Source organism: Argopecten irradians, chromosome 3 (genome assembly GCF_041381155.1).
Source record: "Argopecten irradians isolate NY chromosome 3, Ai_NY, whole genome shotgun sequence".
NCBI lineage: Eukaryota > Metazoa > Mollusca > Bivalvia > Pectinida > Pectinidae > Argopecten > Argopecten irradians.
This window is the reverse complement of record NC_091136.1, coordinates 32,381,439-32,400,672: the sequence shown is the minus strand read 5'-3', so window position 1 is coordinate 32,400,672 and position 19,234 is coordinate 32,381,439. Positions and strand designations below refer to the sequence as shown.

Genomic DNA, 19,234 nt, shown 5'->3' with positions numbered 1-19,234 from the left:
TTGATACTCAGTTCTATATACTTTTTATCAAAGCTGGTTAAATCTGATATTTATCAGTAAATAAGCTTAGAAAATGACTCGTCTGAGCTCTTGTGGTTTCAGATCGATTGCAATATTTGCTACCGTGTCTTGTTAGCATCTGAGATGAGGGATCTACATTACTTATATACAGATTCATCATTGCCTGTTGTTGGTGGTTGATGCATGTTGTCAAGGGTATCAAAAACAAAATGGTAAAGAATGACATGTGACGATGGTCCTTAATTAAGCTTAGTATAAGCAACATACTGACCATCTCACCTGACCAGGTGATTTTCACAACTCTAATTACCAGTATATGTAATCAAGCTTTCCACTGATTTTAAACAACAGAGACACCCCTATCTGATTAAATCTTGATCGTAATTTCATTATTCTCCAGTCTGTCAGGGGTCGATGTGTGACCTTTCACTAATAAACTGACCAATGATCAATCAAATACTACCTTCAATTTCATGTATGTAGTCATTTTGTCCAAAGAGCACGACATAGATCTATACATGTATTATCTGCATGCTGATATCTGCATGCTGTCATTTTCACTAGATGTGGATAGGAGGAAAACATGCATTTGAACTGAAGTAATGTGAGTTTTACCACAACCTGTAAATTGATGAAAAATGACACAAAATCACATGGGGACCCACATAGATTTGTTCATAGAGAGAGCCACACACAAGGTACTAGGAAAAGGACTGCCACCTCAAATCTTAATCTGGCTGTTCAGGGGGTGATATCATGTTGGAATATTGGGATATCAGTCTGTCACTTTGATTATTGATCATAACTATACATACAACTTACATCTGTGTGAAACTTCAAAAAAGAATTTGATAAAAAAAACCTCTTGACAATACTTCAGAAGAATATTGATAACAGTTTTTCACTTATTTGTAAAGCACAAGTCCTTTTCTCTTCTTGTCCTTTTGATGATCATAAATGCTGTTGTTTGGTACAAAGCATATTTACATACCGTACTCGCCATAATTAGTACCCCTCCCTCATCTGGAGAAGGTGATGTATAGGTGTCCACTGTGCATCAAGTGTTTTTCTTGAGTATTTTGGGAAATTGCCACCTGGTGAAAATTGGGAATTTTTGAGCGATAAAGTAGGAATTTTGGAAAAATTTTAACTATGTTTATGGAAATTTTGGAAGAGGTATTAAGTAGAAATAAACAAGAATGCTTCCTTAAGAACCAGTCTAAGATGTACATACTAAATATGACTTGGAATTTCCGGATTTTTTTGTTTTGTAACACAAAATGTGCGCCAGAGTCACTGATTTGGGAAATTTAGACATAGATTTGGGAAAAAAATACAAGAAATACAATTGGGAATGGGGCAGAAATTCGGCCCCAAATATATAGGCAGGAAAAACACTGGCATCCCATCCCATGGATTTAAAAATGCTTATATTATAACATTGATCGGCATTGCATCCCAATGATCCCATATCACATGAACTTGTAATTTGTTAATGTTCACCTGTGAATCACAACGTAAAAATGTGTATCAAAGGAAAGGACACATAATAAATATGCATGCTTATAATTACTGCGATTGGTTTGCTTTGGATATTGACGTCCTATCAACAGTCAGGGTCTTGTAAGGACGGATGTATACTATGAAAGGTAAATGTATCATAAGTACACAAAGAGTTAAAATATGGCTGATTTTTTTACACACAACTTACATTTTCGCACCTCATAAGCTCCCCCTGTGCGCCAATTATGGCGAATATAATACCGTATTTGACCCAATAAGCACCCAGGGCGATTAGAAAATTGATAAAAATGAAAGGGTGCTAATAAGTCAAAATTATTGCAAATTTATATCGTTTTATGTAGTTTTGGTCCTTATTCATGCCTGGGCAATTGAAATTGAGGCCTCAAAAAGGGGGAGGGGCGCTTATAGGGACATGTGCGCTTATTGGGTAGAATTCGGTATATGTAAAACAGTCAGACCATGGGTTTTTAATAAAGCTTTCAACTGTCAAAAGGAAAGCATTCTGAACAGCATGCTAACTATAATGACCTGAGAAACCAGAGTGCTGGGGGGGGGGGGGGGGGGGGGGGGGGGGGGGACCAGGGCAAGAAACTTATTTTGAAAATCACTTGCCCTTAAAATTTCAGTCTTATTTTACCCAAAACAGGGTAATTAACATTAAAACCGGGCAAGTTTACACCAATTTACACTTGCCCGGGATCATGTTTTACTGGTCTCGGGCCATCGGACCTGGGATATGTCTTGCCCTGGACACATGACCAACAAGCGACCCCTGACCTTTTCATGTCAGTTCCTGGATCAAACCCATGCCTTCTAGTTGAAAGATAAATGCAGGCTTAAAAGCATGTACTACACCAATCAAGTTTTAATTGTCTCTCAGTCTCCATTCAATTGTAGTGCAACTTCAATGAAACATTAAATACATATTTAGTCATAGTATGAAAATTCAGTATTATTTATCATAAACATATTTTAGCTAAAAATGAAAACAATGTTACAAATATATACAGTATGTCCCTCTTTCAAATAATGTTTTGCCTTTTAATTAGAAGTAAGTCAGTCGAATTCGCACACATGCTGAAATTCTAAAATATCCGGCTACAGCTTTTTTCTGTAAGTGCCAAATAAAGGGGAAATATATGTGTAAGGTGAATTCCAACAATATCAATGCTTGATTCAGAATAAATACATGTAGTTGTGAAAAAGATAGGGTCAAGATTGCTTCTTGTTGGGGTTAAAGGTTAAAATGCATATATAGGCATGATTTGATGTAACAATTAATACCTATATTTGATATGGGACACTCTGCAATTACCCCATATGATCAAGGCCCAGTTTCACAAACACACCTTAAATTTGAAGAATTCCTCAAACTTAAGGAATGATTATGAAACTGGGCCCAGCTGTATCTTGATCAACTGACAACAACAATTTTTTTAGTTTCAGTTACAAATACTGTTACTATTATGTTGATCATAGATCAAAATGTAGGTCAATGAGTGACCTAATTAAATTCTGATATATGACATGTCCTCAACAGTCTTGTTTATGGTTAAAGTGAATTACCTGTGACCAATATAATATGAACTTCTAGTGTTAAAGACTGTGTGAACCAATACTGTGGCAGGAAATAGTCTAATTTAATTTCTATTCCTCTTTTTTTGACAAAGGCAAAAGATAACGTTCAATATTTATGAAGTTAAACAGATCAATTAATATACTGGAGTGTTTGTAATTAAATCTGAGTTAATTACTGCTCTGTCATACCTACAGCATGGTTTGAGAGTCTATTTACATTATCATACAATTATACAAATTCTGAATCTCCAGACATTAGAAAAGATACTAATGCAATAATGACAACTTTAAAATCTCCTATTTAATTTAATATTAATGTTACATCGCAAAGAACACATAAAACCGAAGTCAGTGAAGTTTGGAACCTTGGTCATAAAAACTCTATACGTGATTTTAACAGGGAAGCAAACATACGTGAGATCTAATCAGCGTTCCGAGACAAAGTGTTTGTCAATAAAAACACACAACTGCACGCTCCACTGCCGTCTACCAAACACGGCATGGCCTGCCTAGGTGCTCTATATAACAACATTATACAGAGTCCTGACTTCACATGTACATATCGCGTTTGTGAACCAACTATCGTAACATTACATCCCTTCCATAACTATTTCGCCATAGCCGGCATGTATAATTTACGCAAATATTTGACGTCTTTTACTAAGTATGTGTAGGCCGAGAAAGTGATGATTTTTCCAGCAACATTCCTCGCCAACCGGCCTTGAAAAGCCCCCAAACAGACAGTCAAATGCACAAAGACGGGTTATTTTTCGGACAACGTGTATATTACACTTGTGAATAAAAACAACTTACCTTTAATAATGAAACATTCAAATAGTATCTCTAGCTCTCCTCTTATTTCATCCGAGGTGGTATTTCGTGCTCTGCCATTTTCACTCACTACCGTATTATGTTGACATAAGCAGCCAATCGAATGGGGTCTAACGATCATGTGATTGGCGTAGCTCTCGCTCTCCTCAGCAGCGCGAATATTCCCGGGGAATATATAGCGGGGTAGCAGGAAGGGACACTCGAATAGAATCTTCTCTCATTAAATATAGTAAATTAACTCTAGATCTGTTTTACGTCATACTGCTTCCCAGTCTTTATCGACTTCTTTATAATGTTTACATTGTTTTGTAATCATTTTATTTCAGTTGCCTTTTGAGTTTTCATTGATTTTTACAAATCATTTATAAAGCACATTTGTATTTTTAGATAGAAGTGCTTTTCATAATAAGTAAAATGTAAATTTCCAGGATGTCATATCTACACATTTAATATTTGTAGATAAAAGAGTAAATATTAGAAAGTATAGATTCTAGCAGACTACATGTAAATTGATCATTTTCCCCCTAAATATTATCAGAAGCTAAATATTAAACAATATGATATATGTTCATTAAATAATACCCGGTATATCTTTTCCAGATTAGAAGGAAAATTTTGACATTTTAAGTCACATGTAAGTATTTCAAGTAAAACATATGTTGTCATGGATTTGCTTACAAATTAAAAGCTTGCTATTAAATAATCAACAATCTAGCATAACATGAAAAAATATCCTAAAGAGATGACGATATGATTGTTTAATAAAAATAATCTCCATATTATTTTAATAATTTTCATTAAGGAAGGTGAAATGTACATATGTTTTCATATATCACCATTTTTAAATGAGTTTGCTAAGAAAGCTGATCGATTTAGGATTTAGGAAAAAAAATATTACCTCTGTAGTTAAGTGATAATTATTTATGTCAAATAGGACAAAGTCAAATGGGACGTTTAAAAGTATATAATAGTTTTGCAGATTGTGCATAGGGCAGTATTCATTTCTATGGTATATGAGGTTGAAATTAAAAAATGGTACAAATGGTTTGGCTGACCTCTATAGCCAGGGCCATGAGAAAAAGTGGATTCTGTGGGGACTATGGGTTAATTTTTATGTTTGCATGGCTAAAAGGGTCAGTTTGAGCTACAGGGTCACGAAATAGTGATAATATCTAATTGATATGGAGAAAGAAATCTTAAAGTTGCACGAGGTGTGGGTGACTCCAAGAAGTTTGAAGAGTAAAACAAAAAACTTACAGGTAATTGGCTAACACGTACTATATTCGCCGTAATTAGTGCCCCTCCTCCTATAAGCACCCCTTCCCTTTTCTGGAGAAGAGTTGAAGTTGTGTAAACAATGTTTTACAGCATGTGATGCTTCTAACATCAACTTTGTATCCCATATTACATGAACTTGCGAGTCTTTTACATGCAAATTATGACATAATAATGTGTCACAAAGAATAAAAGGCATATTATATGCATATTTACTATAACAGATTTATGTACCATGAGTACAGAAAGATTTAAGATATGGTTGAATTTTTTCCTCTACAACTTACATTTTTGTTCATTAATAAGTCCCCCTTTGTTACAATTACCTAAGCACCAATTACGGCAAATATGGTATACAAATTACTAATATAATGGGTCCCATTAGAGATTGGCTATATCTATAATGTTATTGTTATTATTTAAAGCAAACAGTCTGTTAAATACTTGAGTAAACAATATACCCGAGTAGGCCCTATTGGCCTCTTACTAGTTGTGCATATTGTATGTCAAAGTAGATAACAGTTAACTTTGAGAGTAATAACAGATATTGAGAAAGATTTTTCTACTTTCTCAGTAAAATATCTCCTGTTTCCGAAGTCTTTATATTGATCACATACAAACTAGATGTTTAGATAAATGGAGGTACCTGTTGAACAAGATAAAAATTGATTTTTAAATGTTTTTTCAAACTAGTCACAATGCTTGTTCTACAGGCTAATTAAACAAGCAATTCATGAAGTTAAATTGAATAAACAACAAAGTAATCTTTTTGCTATGTTTATCTTTATATTGATAGAGTTGTTAAATTAATAGAGTCACACAATTACATAAATTATGGGGCATATGTATACCCTGTTACTACAGTGAATATAAAAATAAAATCTATTCACACAACAAAGCTATCACAACAAAATACCTTTGGCATACACATATATCACAGCTAGAAAACACATAGGTACACAGAATATAAACATTTCAAGAAATCTTTCTAATTTTGACAATGATCATGTATGAATGAATATATATATAACTTGCTGGAGCATTTATATTTTCAATTAACAAAACAGTCTGTTTTCACACTCATAAGATAAGAAGCATTTTTCAGTAACCCATAGTATGATTGTATCCTCGACCAAACTAATCAGCTACTTATTTAAACAAATTATCTAAAATGTGAAAAAATATATACATGTATAAATATAGGAGTGATATTTCCTTTCCTTTGTGGAGCTATTAGGGCTATTACTGAAACAGATCTTTTGTTATTTGTTACCTGGTTGTATTATTTTACCTGATGATATTATATACCTGTGACTGTATATATAGTGTTGTTTAATGGCAGTGAGAGATCAGAGTCACATTTAACATGTCATGTTTCCTCCCACCATCAAAGTCTGATAACCTGCCCCTCCCACCACATCGCACTGTTTGACAGCATGCTATAACTCTGAAGTATGTAATTAAAAGTCAGACGGACATTAATTCTATAAGAACAATAATCATCCCCTTGAAGTTGACATTCATGTGTCATGGTCACTAAGTTTTATATACAGTACTGTATTGGTAATAGTTTTACATCAGGAAACTTTAACAATATAATATCTCAGTTACATACAATGTGTATGTATATATTATATATCTACAAATTGTATACGAACAATTCACAATGTGTACAATAGCTATTGTATAACAAGCTAGATATAAATGTGATCTATTTTTTCATCATTTTGGCACTTTTCTTAAGACATTTGATTGTAATTTACTTGTTAATTTTACAATCGGTCAGTGTCTGTGAAGTTTTCAGTTTATAAATATATACTCTCACAAGTTTGTCACAATCTAGGATGACAATACATGTATGTTCCACAAAGTCATCAGAAAAAGAATCTCAATCACTCATTTGGTCTCAAATAGGATACAAATGTCTCGTTCATGTAATGCTTTGACAGAATGCTTTTATCACAATTTTAACTGGTTTTTATGAGAATTTGTTCTCACAATGTTACAGCCAACATTTGAATTTGAAGAAAGCTTGTAAATCTGGATCATCCACATCTTTCTTGTTCACACCTGCGTAAACATTCTTCAGAAGGTTGTTCTTAAATTTATCCTCCAGGATTTTGACATATCTCTCCAATACACCTGATAACATAACAGACAAAAGTATCAGATAATACCCGTACTACATATCTATAAGATCCCATAATCTGGGGTTTGGATGAACTATTCCTTCAAGTCAAAAACGGCCTTAAAAGTCAGTTTAATACATACCATTAAGTTAAATCATACCGAGAAAACTGAAGCTTTGATTTTAGTCATAGTTTTTGTTTCGAAAATTGGGGCCAATTCATATAAGATTGATTCATTAACAGTACTATAGATGTTGTATTTATCATATATACTGGTACAGCAGTGGTCTCTCCTGGAAAATATATTTTTTTTAAATCTACAAAATAATGGTCCCTAACATTGCTGTCAAGTTCATTGAAAATGACATAGTTTAGGAGGAGTTTTTATGGATGGACAAATGGATGAACGGACAAGCTGATTCCAATATACCCCACTAACTTTATTATTACAGTAAGCTATTTTCTTGCTCCAGACTTTCAAATTAAGTATAAACATAAAATTTGAAAGGGAAGTTAATCTGTGATCTTACCTAGTCCCAAAACACGTCCATAAGATATCATATAGGTTTGTAGACGTGGATCATCATAGCTCTCTGTCTTCATCAGAAGTCGAACTAGTTCTCCAAGTATAAAGGCATCATCAAAAGATGGTTCCTCAGGCATTGGGAACTTAGCATAGACATCCACAGCGGCAGCAGGGTCGGACTTGGTCAACATTTCAGCCATCTCTATATAGGCATCGTGTACCTTGGGAATATCAATAGGACCAGTTAATATGTCTGTAGTAAGCACTTCTTTATATCACATTCCTTCATGTCATATATATGTACATGCACTTATCGTAATAAATGACATTTGTAAAACATATGTTATCAAGAGAGCAATTCCGCTTATTATTTTCAAAGAAATAGAGCATGTGATAAATGGAATCTGAAACTTGTGTCAATACCATATGGTATTTATCACACCTGATACACAATGTTATTTTACTTTTGTAATCCTGCATTTTTAGATTGATGTATCTGTATAATTTTTAAGTAGCTAAGTCATACCTCTGGTGACATGACGATGACATCATTGTAGTTTTTCTGGGATTCTGGGATGTTTCCAGCGGCCCTATAAGCCCTTGCTAAGCCAAGATGGGGGTAATAAGATGTCCTGTTGATAGGGGTCCCTTTAGGGGGTGCGGCAGGGGCTTCTGCTGGAGGGGCTGTCGAGGCAGGAGGCTTGGCTGCAGGTACTTCTTCTATCAGATATATAACCTCACTTTTAAAAATCAATTAAAAATGGGACGATGATAACAAAACTAACGAAGTTATTTAAAGGAATTTACTGACAAGACTGACTATTCAGTAAAACTTGAGCCCATCAAAATTTATTTACGGTCAAACCTGTCAAGACATAGACCATTTGGGACCCCAAGAATGCCATCTTATTAAGCAGGTGGTCATTATAGATAGGTGGTTGCTAAGGCAGGCCTTTCTGTACCTGTTTCCATTAGGTTATTTAATGTTTAAATATGGAAGCCTTTGCTGCTTGATTCATTTATCTACATTAAATATAACCAAACTGAGTGCAATTAAATCTAAACAGACAATTTTCGGAAAAGACTCACCTTCTTTTTTGGCGGATCCCTTGTGGTCACAGTTTGGAGTCTTTGCTGCTGGCTTTCCAGGAGCAGGTTTGACTGGAGCAGGTGCAGCCTTACCGGCTGGTGCCTGTCAAAGTACAGTCGTCGGAAATAAAGTCATGTTATAATTCCATAACACATTTATATTGGCATACTTTATTGGCATACTTTTGGGTTGGTTTTTCATGATTTTGATAGAACTTCCTTTTCATGTATAAATGTACAAGTCAACACATGTTAAATTGGATTGGAGTGATGATTTGATATTGAAATCTCACTCAGAATCCGAGAGACATGCAAAGCTGTACACAATATGACAGCTGTCATAACACAGAATAAGAATTTAATAAACTTCCAATAATTTATCACATTTGAATTTCATGGGTTTACAGTCAAAGGTAACAGATACACATGTAGGTGTATCAGCTTCAAAATGACAGAAAACATAATTTGATGATGAGATGCACAATAAATACCTTGGCTGCTGTTCCACCTCGTGCAGCTCCTCTTGCAGCAGCACCTTGGAAAACGAAAGTTATGCTAAAGCTCACACAAATAATGTTAAAAAAAACAAATGCTCATGCAGACATATTTTTCAGTGTGTAATCCCATATTAAGTTCTGTTTCAATGAACATATAAGTATGCGAATTGGAAAAAAAATTGGACATAAAAGATGAAACACCAAACAGAGTAATATGTATATAAATTACCTCCCCTTGTTGGAGGTGCACCCCTGCCCCTAGCAGCAGGTGCCCCTCTTGCAGCTCCTCTGACGGCTGCCCCACCTCGAGCAGCAGGTGCACCCTTGCCAGCTGGTTTAGCAGCCGCTTCAGCCGCTGCCTTTTTGGCCTCCTCAGCTTTTTTCTTCTCCTCTTCTTCCTTAATTTTCTTCTGCCACCATTCCTGACCTAAATCACGAAATATAATGATTAGAAAATTGAATGAAGAGAAAACATTGATACTATTGTTTTTCATATAATCATATTTGATTTGTTAAAGTTTCTTCTTGACAAATATCTTTAAAGATTATCAATGTACAGTATGCATAATGAAAGTGTTTTGGGACCAGATTGAAAATCATAGCTGAAGTCTACAATTTTACCTGTTAGTTTTTCAGAGGGAGTGCCAGCCATTGGTTTTCCTTCCAGGTCAATGGATACCTGATATGAGGAGATGCTGCTCTGTAGCAAGTTATTAGCCATATCCCCAGCAGGTGTGTTTTCATACTCAGCAAACTGGGCGGCACCCAAAAGGTACAAGGCATGACTACTGCATGGCTGGATCTGTACTAGCTTCTGACATGTCTGTGGACAAAATAATGAAAATATTATATATCATGGAACATTCGTTTTTTCTAATTTAAACAAGAAATTTATGTTATAGTACTAACCCTCCCCAAGTTTTGTAAAAAAAAGGGGCATAACTTAAGGTTGAGATATTTTGTTCTGATATAGATTACGCACATCTGTACTGCATATGGATTATTGCCAACAAGTTTCATTGCAATCCCTTCATTAGATTAGGAAAAGTAGTTGTTCGGTCAATCTGAATCCAGTATCCCCCACCTAATGTTGGAGTCATTGTGGAGTGGGGTGTAAGTTAAAAATGATAAAAATGCAGGCAGGTGGCATCAGATTTAATGAATATTAATATGATAATCAGAAAACGTGGTCTCTATAGAGAGGTTTTGATATGTACAGTTGTCCTTTAATGCAGGCTTCTCTCCTCCACTTACCTTTTCCTGTAGTTGAAGAAGCTGATCATTCATTGGAATTGAGGAACTAAATATGAGTGCTGACAACTGTGTACATCGCTGAGCTATGATCTTCTCCTGTCCTGCCTGGTTTTGGGATAACATGTTCAGTAGATTGGAGTGGGCATCCAGTAGGACCCACTCCACTTGTTTGTAGGTATCACCCTTACAGATGTTAGGCAGAATCTGGGATGCAAGTAGGGCCGCTCTGTTCCAAAACGAATAAAAATCAAATAGATTTTTTTTACCAAATTCTCCATGCAACTTATAATATGATTACAAGTTTTGTAAAATAATTAAGTTATGTGTATACACGTATTCAAATTACTTGCATAGCACAGAGTTATCCGCTTGCAAATAGGTATGGATTGTGACATCATTATTTTGTGAGTAAAATTACATTGTTTTTTCTAAAAAACTTTGATGCTACATTCACAAAACAATGTTGAGTACCTACGACCAAGGGCAAATAACTATGCAATATGCAAATACAGAAGAGCCATACTTACGTGTGGAACACGTCCTGGGCAGCCATACAGTCCTTGACATCCGGGTTCTGGTTGAGGAAGACTCCAAGACAGATGATGCCACGCAACAGATGGACATTACTGGACCGTACAAGGTTTTCAGCATGGAGGATAGGATTTAACTCCCTGTAAGTAGGTATCATACACCAACTTAAAATAACTATAAATCTTAAAAAGGAGGATCATTTAACTTGTCCCCCCCCTAAAAATTCATCATGAACTATTCCAGCCTTTGAATTAGAACAGTTCAAATGTGACTCCAAGGGTGAATGAGTGAAACTCAGAAAAAAACTTGAAATTGAAACTCACCATGTTTGCTGTGCAGACAGCAAGTCTTTAGTATTTTCCTGAAGGAGAGTTTCCATGATCTCCAACAGATATCCTATGGTCTCCTTGGTGCGGGCTCCAGGACCTCCTGGCTGGAATGCTAGGGCCAGTCCAAGATAAAATCTAAAATCAAATTCAACAACAAATCTTTTCATCCAGAAACTTTAAGTTTTATTGGTCAACAACTGAATGCTCTGTGAGGAAGACCTAGTTTTTTTCTACGGCAACTAAATTTCACGTTTTTATAACTAAGGGCATTTTTGCAGATATTTCTCATCTGCAAAATCCTTGAGAAAATAAGTTGGTTTACAGTAACATGAACTATAACAGAATAAGTGAGAAGTTTGCATCATGTTATATAATACCTTGCCAGTTGGTGCTGGGCATTCCAGTTGATGGTTACTTCCAATCTTGGGATAGCTTCGGCATATTTGCCCTGGATGACAAGCATGCGACCCACATGGAAGTTGTACACAGCTTTGGGCTCGTCCAAGGAGAGGGCGTCCATGTATTTAAGGTATGCCTGGCCTAGTGTTGACTCCTCATCCTCAGCCTTCTGGGCAGCAGCACCTTCCTGGCACATTCAAACACAATCATTCAGACAGCTCTTAACTTCATGCTTCATGGCCTCTTTGAAATGCCATACTTGGTATTTTATAATATTATGAAAGGATTGAATGAATTTGTCATGAAAAAGTGAAAATGGAACAACTAAATTGATCAGTTTGTTCATTATTAATAGTGATTCTAGTGTGGAAAACTGCTGAGTTATTTTCAACAAAAGGAAAAATTTTCTTTAAAACTTGAGGAAACAGCATTTTTGTTCTATTAAATTTTATTATTATCTTATTTTCGTTTTTTTGGTTTTTGGTGGGGGAATGGGGTGGGGGCAGGAGTTGTAAACCTCTACACTTAACTCATCAGCTCATTGTAAACATGCTCTACTGTACATTATTGCCACAGTATCCTGATTCACACAGTATTTATCATTACTCTCATACATTACGTCATGGATCAAATACATTCCTCAGCCTTACCGGTTTGGCCTGTTTTGACTTCCAGGCAAACAGTCCCATGATCCTGTCCGCCTTTGCACTTTGGCCACTTTGATTAAGCTGCTGGTACTCTGCGTCTATAGCCTTGAGTTGGAGTGCTAGGGGCGCGGTGTCAGCATCAACACCATGGAGTTTACAAATAGCTGCACATTCCTCTTCTTTTGAGCTCTCTTTGGCATCCAAATTCATGGATGGTAGACCGTCAGATTCTTCCTGAATAGTAAAGATGAATTGTCTGAGTGGAAATCATCAAATTAAATTTTTGATTTCTTTACAAAAATGATGTCATAATTTCACATGGATTCTCAGGTTTAATAGAAATGTATACACAATACAATACAATGTAGTTGAATTTCTGAGCATCATCTATAATTTTTATTTATAAACATGCATTTCTCAATGAACAAGAAATTTTCTTTAAAATTTGTTACTGTTATTGGACTACTCAAACCTCTACACTTACTTCTTTTTTAAGACCAAACAAGTCCTCAGCGTAGTAGCGTTCCTCCAGAACCATGCCCAGCTGTAGGTGTAGACTGGCGTCTTTAGGTTTGTTTGAGACAGCTACAGCATAACACTGAGTGGCACTGAGGAGATAATCTAGAGGACCTTTCCCCTCTGGCCACTGTTTAAACTGACCTGTAGGACACAGAAGAATCAGTACATAGTTCCTATTCCTTTCATACTTTGTCAAGTTTTCTGTTTGGCAATAGGTGGAGTCATGTAAGCGATAAACCAGTAACTAACTGTTCAATTTTTGTTTTGACCACATCCATACATTACCGAACTAGAATATTACCTGCTTTATCAGTATCATAGGTATGATATGTTGTTACGTAAAAATAATACTGTATTTGACCGTGAATATGCAACATTCCCTGTTTTAGAGGCAACACTTTTACTTACCTTGAATTAAAAACAACTGAAACTATGAAAACCATGTAGTTTTCTTTATTTGATTTCTTTTAATAATTTATTAATGACTTAATTTGTGCAATAATTTTGAGAAAGGTTGGTCCATATTGGTCCTATCAAGCATCATCCATTTATTTCAATGTTTAGGTGCACTGGGTGCCGATTAAGTCAAATATGGTACTTGCTTAAATCAAACAACAAAAATAACAAACCAGGTTTTGGCAGCATCTTGAAATAAGTTTTGATGTTCTCTTTAGCTTGTCCAACTAATTTATCGACAGTATTGTCTCCGAATATCTGGTGTAGGTTCTTCTCCCATCCTCTCACCTGTCAGTAAACAATGGGACACAATCAATGGGATATCTTTAATAGCATCATATCAACATACAGATATCATGTTACATTCATACCATATTAGGTGCTTAGATTATCATATTAGGTGCTTAGAGTAACCTATACATCATCTGATCTTTGTGTTTAAAGAAACATACTCCTCATACAGTACTTAAAACAAACTGCAATGTGTACTTGTTTTTAGGAACAACATAAAATGGTCTTCATAACCGTATTGTTTATATACACTGATCAAATTGTGTTGAAACTTGTTGTTTGGGATCCCGATAAAAATGCTGTTATTTACATAATAAGAAGGTGATCTTTATACACAGGTGGTCAGTAAAGACAGGTTTGACTGTTCACTTGACAGAACCAATGGTGTACATGTACATACAAATATTTATTCTCCTTCTGTTATGAGCATAATACAATACTAACCTTTACAGTGTGTTTAAATGGAGCTGAAGTATTTTTGAATTTGTCTTTCATATCCTGGAATGAAAAAAGAAGACTGATGCTTACAAAACAAATCTTGTCAATTTTTGTGTGTGACAACTTATTATGATAAGGACACAGCATAAACTGTCTGGGGTATCTACTGAAAAGGATATTCATGGTTCTCTCATGAAAAAAAAGTATTTAGATGGTTTCACAGATAACATCGTGAAATTTATTGAGCTTTACATTGTTCTTTTGATTCGATAAGACAAGTACTTGTTGAGAAAAATGGTTTTTATTCCATGTTCATAGGCATCTAGCGTGATGTTAAGTAGTGTAAAGAGACAGTGACAAAGCCTTCTGTCATATAAATCCTTAATTACTATGTATGAATGTCGCTCTTACTCTCATCCTTTTGATGCATAAACAAATATGTGAAATATTTACCTCAACTTTAGGTGCTACATTACACTTCTCAATACTAGCTGCTAATTCTCCAAACTTAATAACATCTGAGGAGCCTACAACATATACAAGTCAGAATTATACCATTAATATTGAAGTTTGATATCAAATATAAATATACCTTTTCCACTAAGGCCAAACAAAATAATATGTCTACCCGACCGACCCTAATTTTTTTACCCAACTTTTATACGAAAAAAAATTGAAAGTCGGGATTTAGATCTCAGACTTCGGTTCAGGCCATTATTTTAGGGTAAAAATAAAAATATCCTCCTGAACTACCGACCCTACTTTTTTTGCCAATGTAACCCTAAACAGACATAAATGTTTTTTTTTTGCCTTACTACAAAGTTGGCCTTGTAGGGTCAACATGATGATACAATTCAGAAATCAAAACTAATCAACAAAAAAAGAAATTCAGCTATCATTTACAGACAATGCATTTTTTCATAAATTAAATGAATCACTTTACAATATGGCAAAAGTTTATGGTAAAAAATAATGCCATTTAGATAGTAAACCAGTTACTAACTAACTTTAAATTCCACTACAATGTTACTCGAATGGAACTCCATTGAAAAATATGTATATAATTTCAAGTAATAAATTGATTTCACAGCTGATTACCTCCGTATGTCAATGGGATGCTTGCTGGTGTAGCAGCCATCTGTTTCTCTACAGCGATGTCTACTATCCTCCATTCGCCCATAAGAGGCATTCCACTGATTGGGTCTACCTTGGCAGTGCGAGTCATGGCGTCAATGTTAGGGGCTGAGTAGGTATGTTTGGGGTCACTATCTCGGATGGAGATGGGGCGGTACAATGGTGCCAGGGATATGGGACATTCATATTTCCTTACCATTTCAGGGTCTGTAAACTTTGCATATCGAGGCATTGGTTTCCTCAGAACGTCAACACTGTAGGTCTGAAATGGACACAAATATTTCATTAAGAACATGTTAGTAAATGTGGCATATTGATATTTAATTAAATGCAATACATACGAGCAACAGCCAACATATACTGAATATCTCAAGAACATATAACTGGCATGAATTGTGGTTGAAAATTAAGCTTTAACTATTATTTTGAAAATTTGCATAAAGTTTTATATAAAATATTAATCGATATACTAGTACATGTACTTACTTATAAATAAATATACTAGTGCTGAATTATAAATAAATCAAAGAAATTCTATGTTTACCATTCATTAACAAGAATTGTCCTACAGAAGATTTCATAGTAAGTATTACAAAATGTGGCTTTTAATAACTGTATAATAATTATATAATGATTGTCACTGTATGATTTGTTACCTGTTTATTAGAGCCATCAGCTGATGTCACCTCTATTTGGAGGTTGGTCTCCCCAACATTAAGGGGATAAGCTGTGCCTGGCTTCTCCCCACATACCAGAATGACATTTTTTGGATCTGGAGCAACTGGTTTGGCTGTGACACTTGCCACATTGCATGGTAATATACCTATTTAATAGATCCTATTAGGTTAAATACAATACATGTAATAATGTTTAGCCTGTTGACTTAACATAACATCAAAACTCAATTACATCAAAAATGAATATTTAAAGATGCTCCACCGCCGACAGAGCATAAATGATATTAATCACTTGAACAATAATTGGTGTTTAATCGTGTATATATAAGTTTAATTAACACAAAAAATATTATTGAATAAATTATTTTGCCTTGGGTACATGTGCAATCAGTACTTAATTCCATATATGATATAGTGCCACGGAATTTTTTCGGGGTGCAGTTAATTATTTTTTGTAACTTGAACTTTAAGTGAAATTAGAAGCTCAAACTTTTCAATGGTGGTAATGGTGTAAAGTATGTAACTTTTGAAACTGAAGAAAAATACTAAGTCGTCTGCTCGTGTTTTTGATAGTGAAAAAATGTCATTTGTCAGCGGTGGAGCATCTTTAAATACAATATTTCATCATGAATAGCTGTAAACGATGTGAATGCATATACATTGTATCTACAGAAAGCAACAATGTAGAATATATATCTATATATGTGGAATGTGTCATTATCACCAGAGATAAATATGTAATATGAATCTATGATTACTTACAAGAATAGGTTGTAACAGAAGATTCAAAATCGGGCATAAGACAACCCTGAGAAAACTTTAAGTCACTGAGTACAGCATCTTTTGCAGACAGACGTTTGACATGAAGAAAATAGTTTTTGACAGTGCCATCTTCTGATGTGACTTCTATCTTTATGTCAGTTACAACTCCCTCTGGTAGCCCAACTTCTTTTTCTCCTCCACTTCCCTACAAGTAAGGTGACAACAAAACTTACATGTGACGGTACAGAATTCATATTGTAAAACATTTAAAACTCATGCACTGATGACCTACTAGGCCTCTCTAAGGTAGGACAAATTATTTAAAAGAAAAGAGCATCACTTTTGACTACCTTAACCAGTTATAATAAACTTATTAATGAAAAAATATATATCTAACAATAACATGCAAAAACGTACAAAACATAAAAAGGGTATGTCAACATACAAAATGCATGTATGCACAAAGATCAAGGTCTGTGTAATTTAGTACTGTGGTAAAAAAAGACATTACATCGAGCATGAAAATAATTGCAGAAACAATTAAAAATACTTATCCGAATATATTTTTTTAAAACCCATTAGTGAATAGAAATACAAAATAATATGCTGTACTGCCTCTAAGCACAACTACATTCATAGAACCAATATTTTCCCTGTACAGTACAGTAGACAACATGAATTATTTTTGTTTAATTTATTACCTGACTAAAATCTAACAGCTTTTTATGAGCGCAGCTCTCTGCGCAGCCGAAGGCCGCATAGAGCATATAGATTCCAATACATTCCAGTTCGCATTGGACTTTGAAATTGTGTCCCGCAGGAAAAGTCTCGAAGAGATTTGAAATTTTCTCCATAGATCATGATACACTTTGAAATTACTGCAAGTAGTTTTTGATAACTACACAAACATCAATGAATGCACTGGCCAAAATGATAAAGTCTGTGTGTTGTGGAGCACACTGCATCGTCAACCGCAACATGAATCTTGTTGCCAAATATAACAGCCCATATTCACACGCATTTTTATACATGTCATGTTGCCAAGTTTTACGCCTTTGGGAGAAACAAGATCAAAAACTATTCCTGTATATGACGACTGTCAATATATTGCTAGACACAAAACTTTAACAGGAGAAGAGAAAATGTAGCGGCCAGACAGGGATTCGAAACCGGGAACCTCCGAACACTAGCCGAGTGCTCTCCCGACTGAGCTACCTGGTCACCGATGATTGACCCAGTCAAATCCCGCTACATTCATCCCTCCTTTTTCGAAGTCTTTGTCCTCGAAGACACACGAGACCCTTCCAAACACCACCACCGTGGGTTATTTAGTTGGGTGCCAATTTTGTAACAGGAGAGAAGAAAATGTAGCGGCCAGACCGGGATTCGAACCCGGAACCCTCTGAACACTAACCCAGTGCTCTACCGACTGAGCTACCTGGTCACCGATGATCAACCCAGTCAAATCCCGCTACAATCATCCCTCCTTTTTCGAAGTCTTCGCCCTCGAAGACACACGAGACCCTTCCAAACACCACCACCGTGGGTTATTTAGTTGGGTGCCAATTTTGTAACAGGAGAGAAGAAAATGTAGCGGCCAGACCGGGATTCGAACCCGGAACCCTCTGAACACTAACCCAGTGCTCTACCGACTGAGCTACCTGGTCACCGATGATCAACCCAGTCAAATCCCGCTACAAAACATGTACCACCAATAGTGTTGAAGAATTACATTTAGAAATAAATGATTGGACTACAAGTTTAAACAATTTTAATCTCATTCTGAGATTATAATCCTAACTTTCTAGTTATACAATTTTTACATGCAGCTGCGCTGTTCTGAGGCTTTGCCTTAAATTCATATTATTTATTTAAAATTTATTCATTAACTTATTTCTATTTTAGACATTATATAAAACATCTTATATTTTATTAGTTATTATCAAATATCAATCCGTTAGAATTAATGCACAATATTGAATATATGTATGCAAAAATTGCGTAAGAATGTAGCCTATAATGACGCCAGCTAAACTGGTCATGCAGCGTCAAGCTCAGATTTGCACTGGTTACTGAAATCACAATACTTAACAGGACGAATGAAACATACTCGTACCGAAATAGAATATGATGCACCAGTGTCACTTGTAAGTGGATCAATTCTTATTTTCTCAACATTACTTGCAACCGTCACTGCATATTCTGTAACGTCCTTGTTGAATGCTGGAGTCAGCTTTCCAGGTTTGACAGCTAACTTTTCAAGATTACAGTCGTCCATCTTGAAACTTAGGAAGCTTCAGTGCGTGCCTTCATTTAGAAAAAACGAC

General features: G+C 35.3%; 2 protein-coding genes across 4 annotated transcripts in view; both read right to left on the bottom strand.

Moving 5' to 3' along the window:
- Positions 1-4,041, bottom strand: part of LOC138318263 (1-phosphatidylinositol 4,5-bisphosphate phosphodiesterase beta-4-like) — a 77,930-nt gene extending 73,889 nt beyond the window's left edge. For 2 of the 3 annotated variants that reach the window (XM_069260470.1, XM_069260471.1), the window contains exon 1: positions 3,937-4,041. The gene's annotated coding sequence lies outside the window, so the exon portion shown is untranslated. The remainder of the gene's footprint in view (positions 1-3,936) is intronic. The other variant, XM_069260472.1, reaches the window with a different exon arrangement.
- Positions 4,042-6,001: 1,960 nt separating this feature from the next.
- On the bottom strand, positions 6,002-19,213 carry LOC138318261 (uncharacterized). Its single transcript, XM_069260467.1, has 20 exons — positions 19,024-19,213; positions 16,908-17,112; positions 16,125-16,291; positions 15,433-15,730; positions 14,788-14,861; positions 14,341-14,394; positions 13,779-13,893; positions 13,115-13,290; positions 12,634-12,864; positions 11,962-12,170; positions 11,579-11,719; positions 11,252-11,395; positions 10,725-10,950; positions 10,092-10,293; positions 9,700-9,897; positions 9,465-9,508; positions 8,974-9,076; positions 8,411-8,604; positions 7,889-8,105; positions 6,002-7,371 (listed from the first exon to the last, which is right to left on the bottom strand). The coding sequence occupies exons 1-20, from the start codon at positions 19,183-19,185 to the stop codon at positions 7,232-7,234; spliced, it is 3,300 nt and encodes a 1,099-aa protein (XP_069116568.1). The 5' UTR covers positions 19,186-19,213; the 3' UTR covers positions 6,002-7,231.
- Between the last annotated feature and the right edge of the window lie 21 nt (positions 19,214-19,234).

Bases quoted from the DNA above. Each gene is read 5' to 3' on its own strand.
- LOC138318261 (XM_069260467.1), bottom strand. From the start codon at position 19,185: ATGGACGACTGTAATCTTGAAAAGTTAGCTGTCAAACCTGGAAAGCTG. The intron at 12,171-12,633 runs GTAAGGCTGAGG...TGAATGTGCCAG, and splicing joins AGTCAAAACAGGCCAAACCG to GAAGGTGCTGCTGCCCAGAA. The intron at 11,720-11,961 runs GTATTATATAAC...ATTTGATTTTAG, and splicing joins GCCCAGCACCAACTGGCAAG to ATTTTATCTTGGACTGGCCC.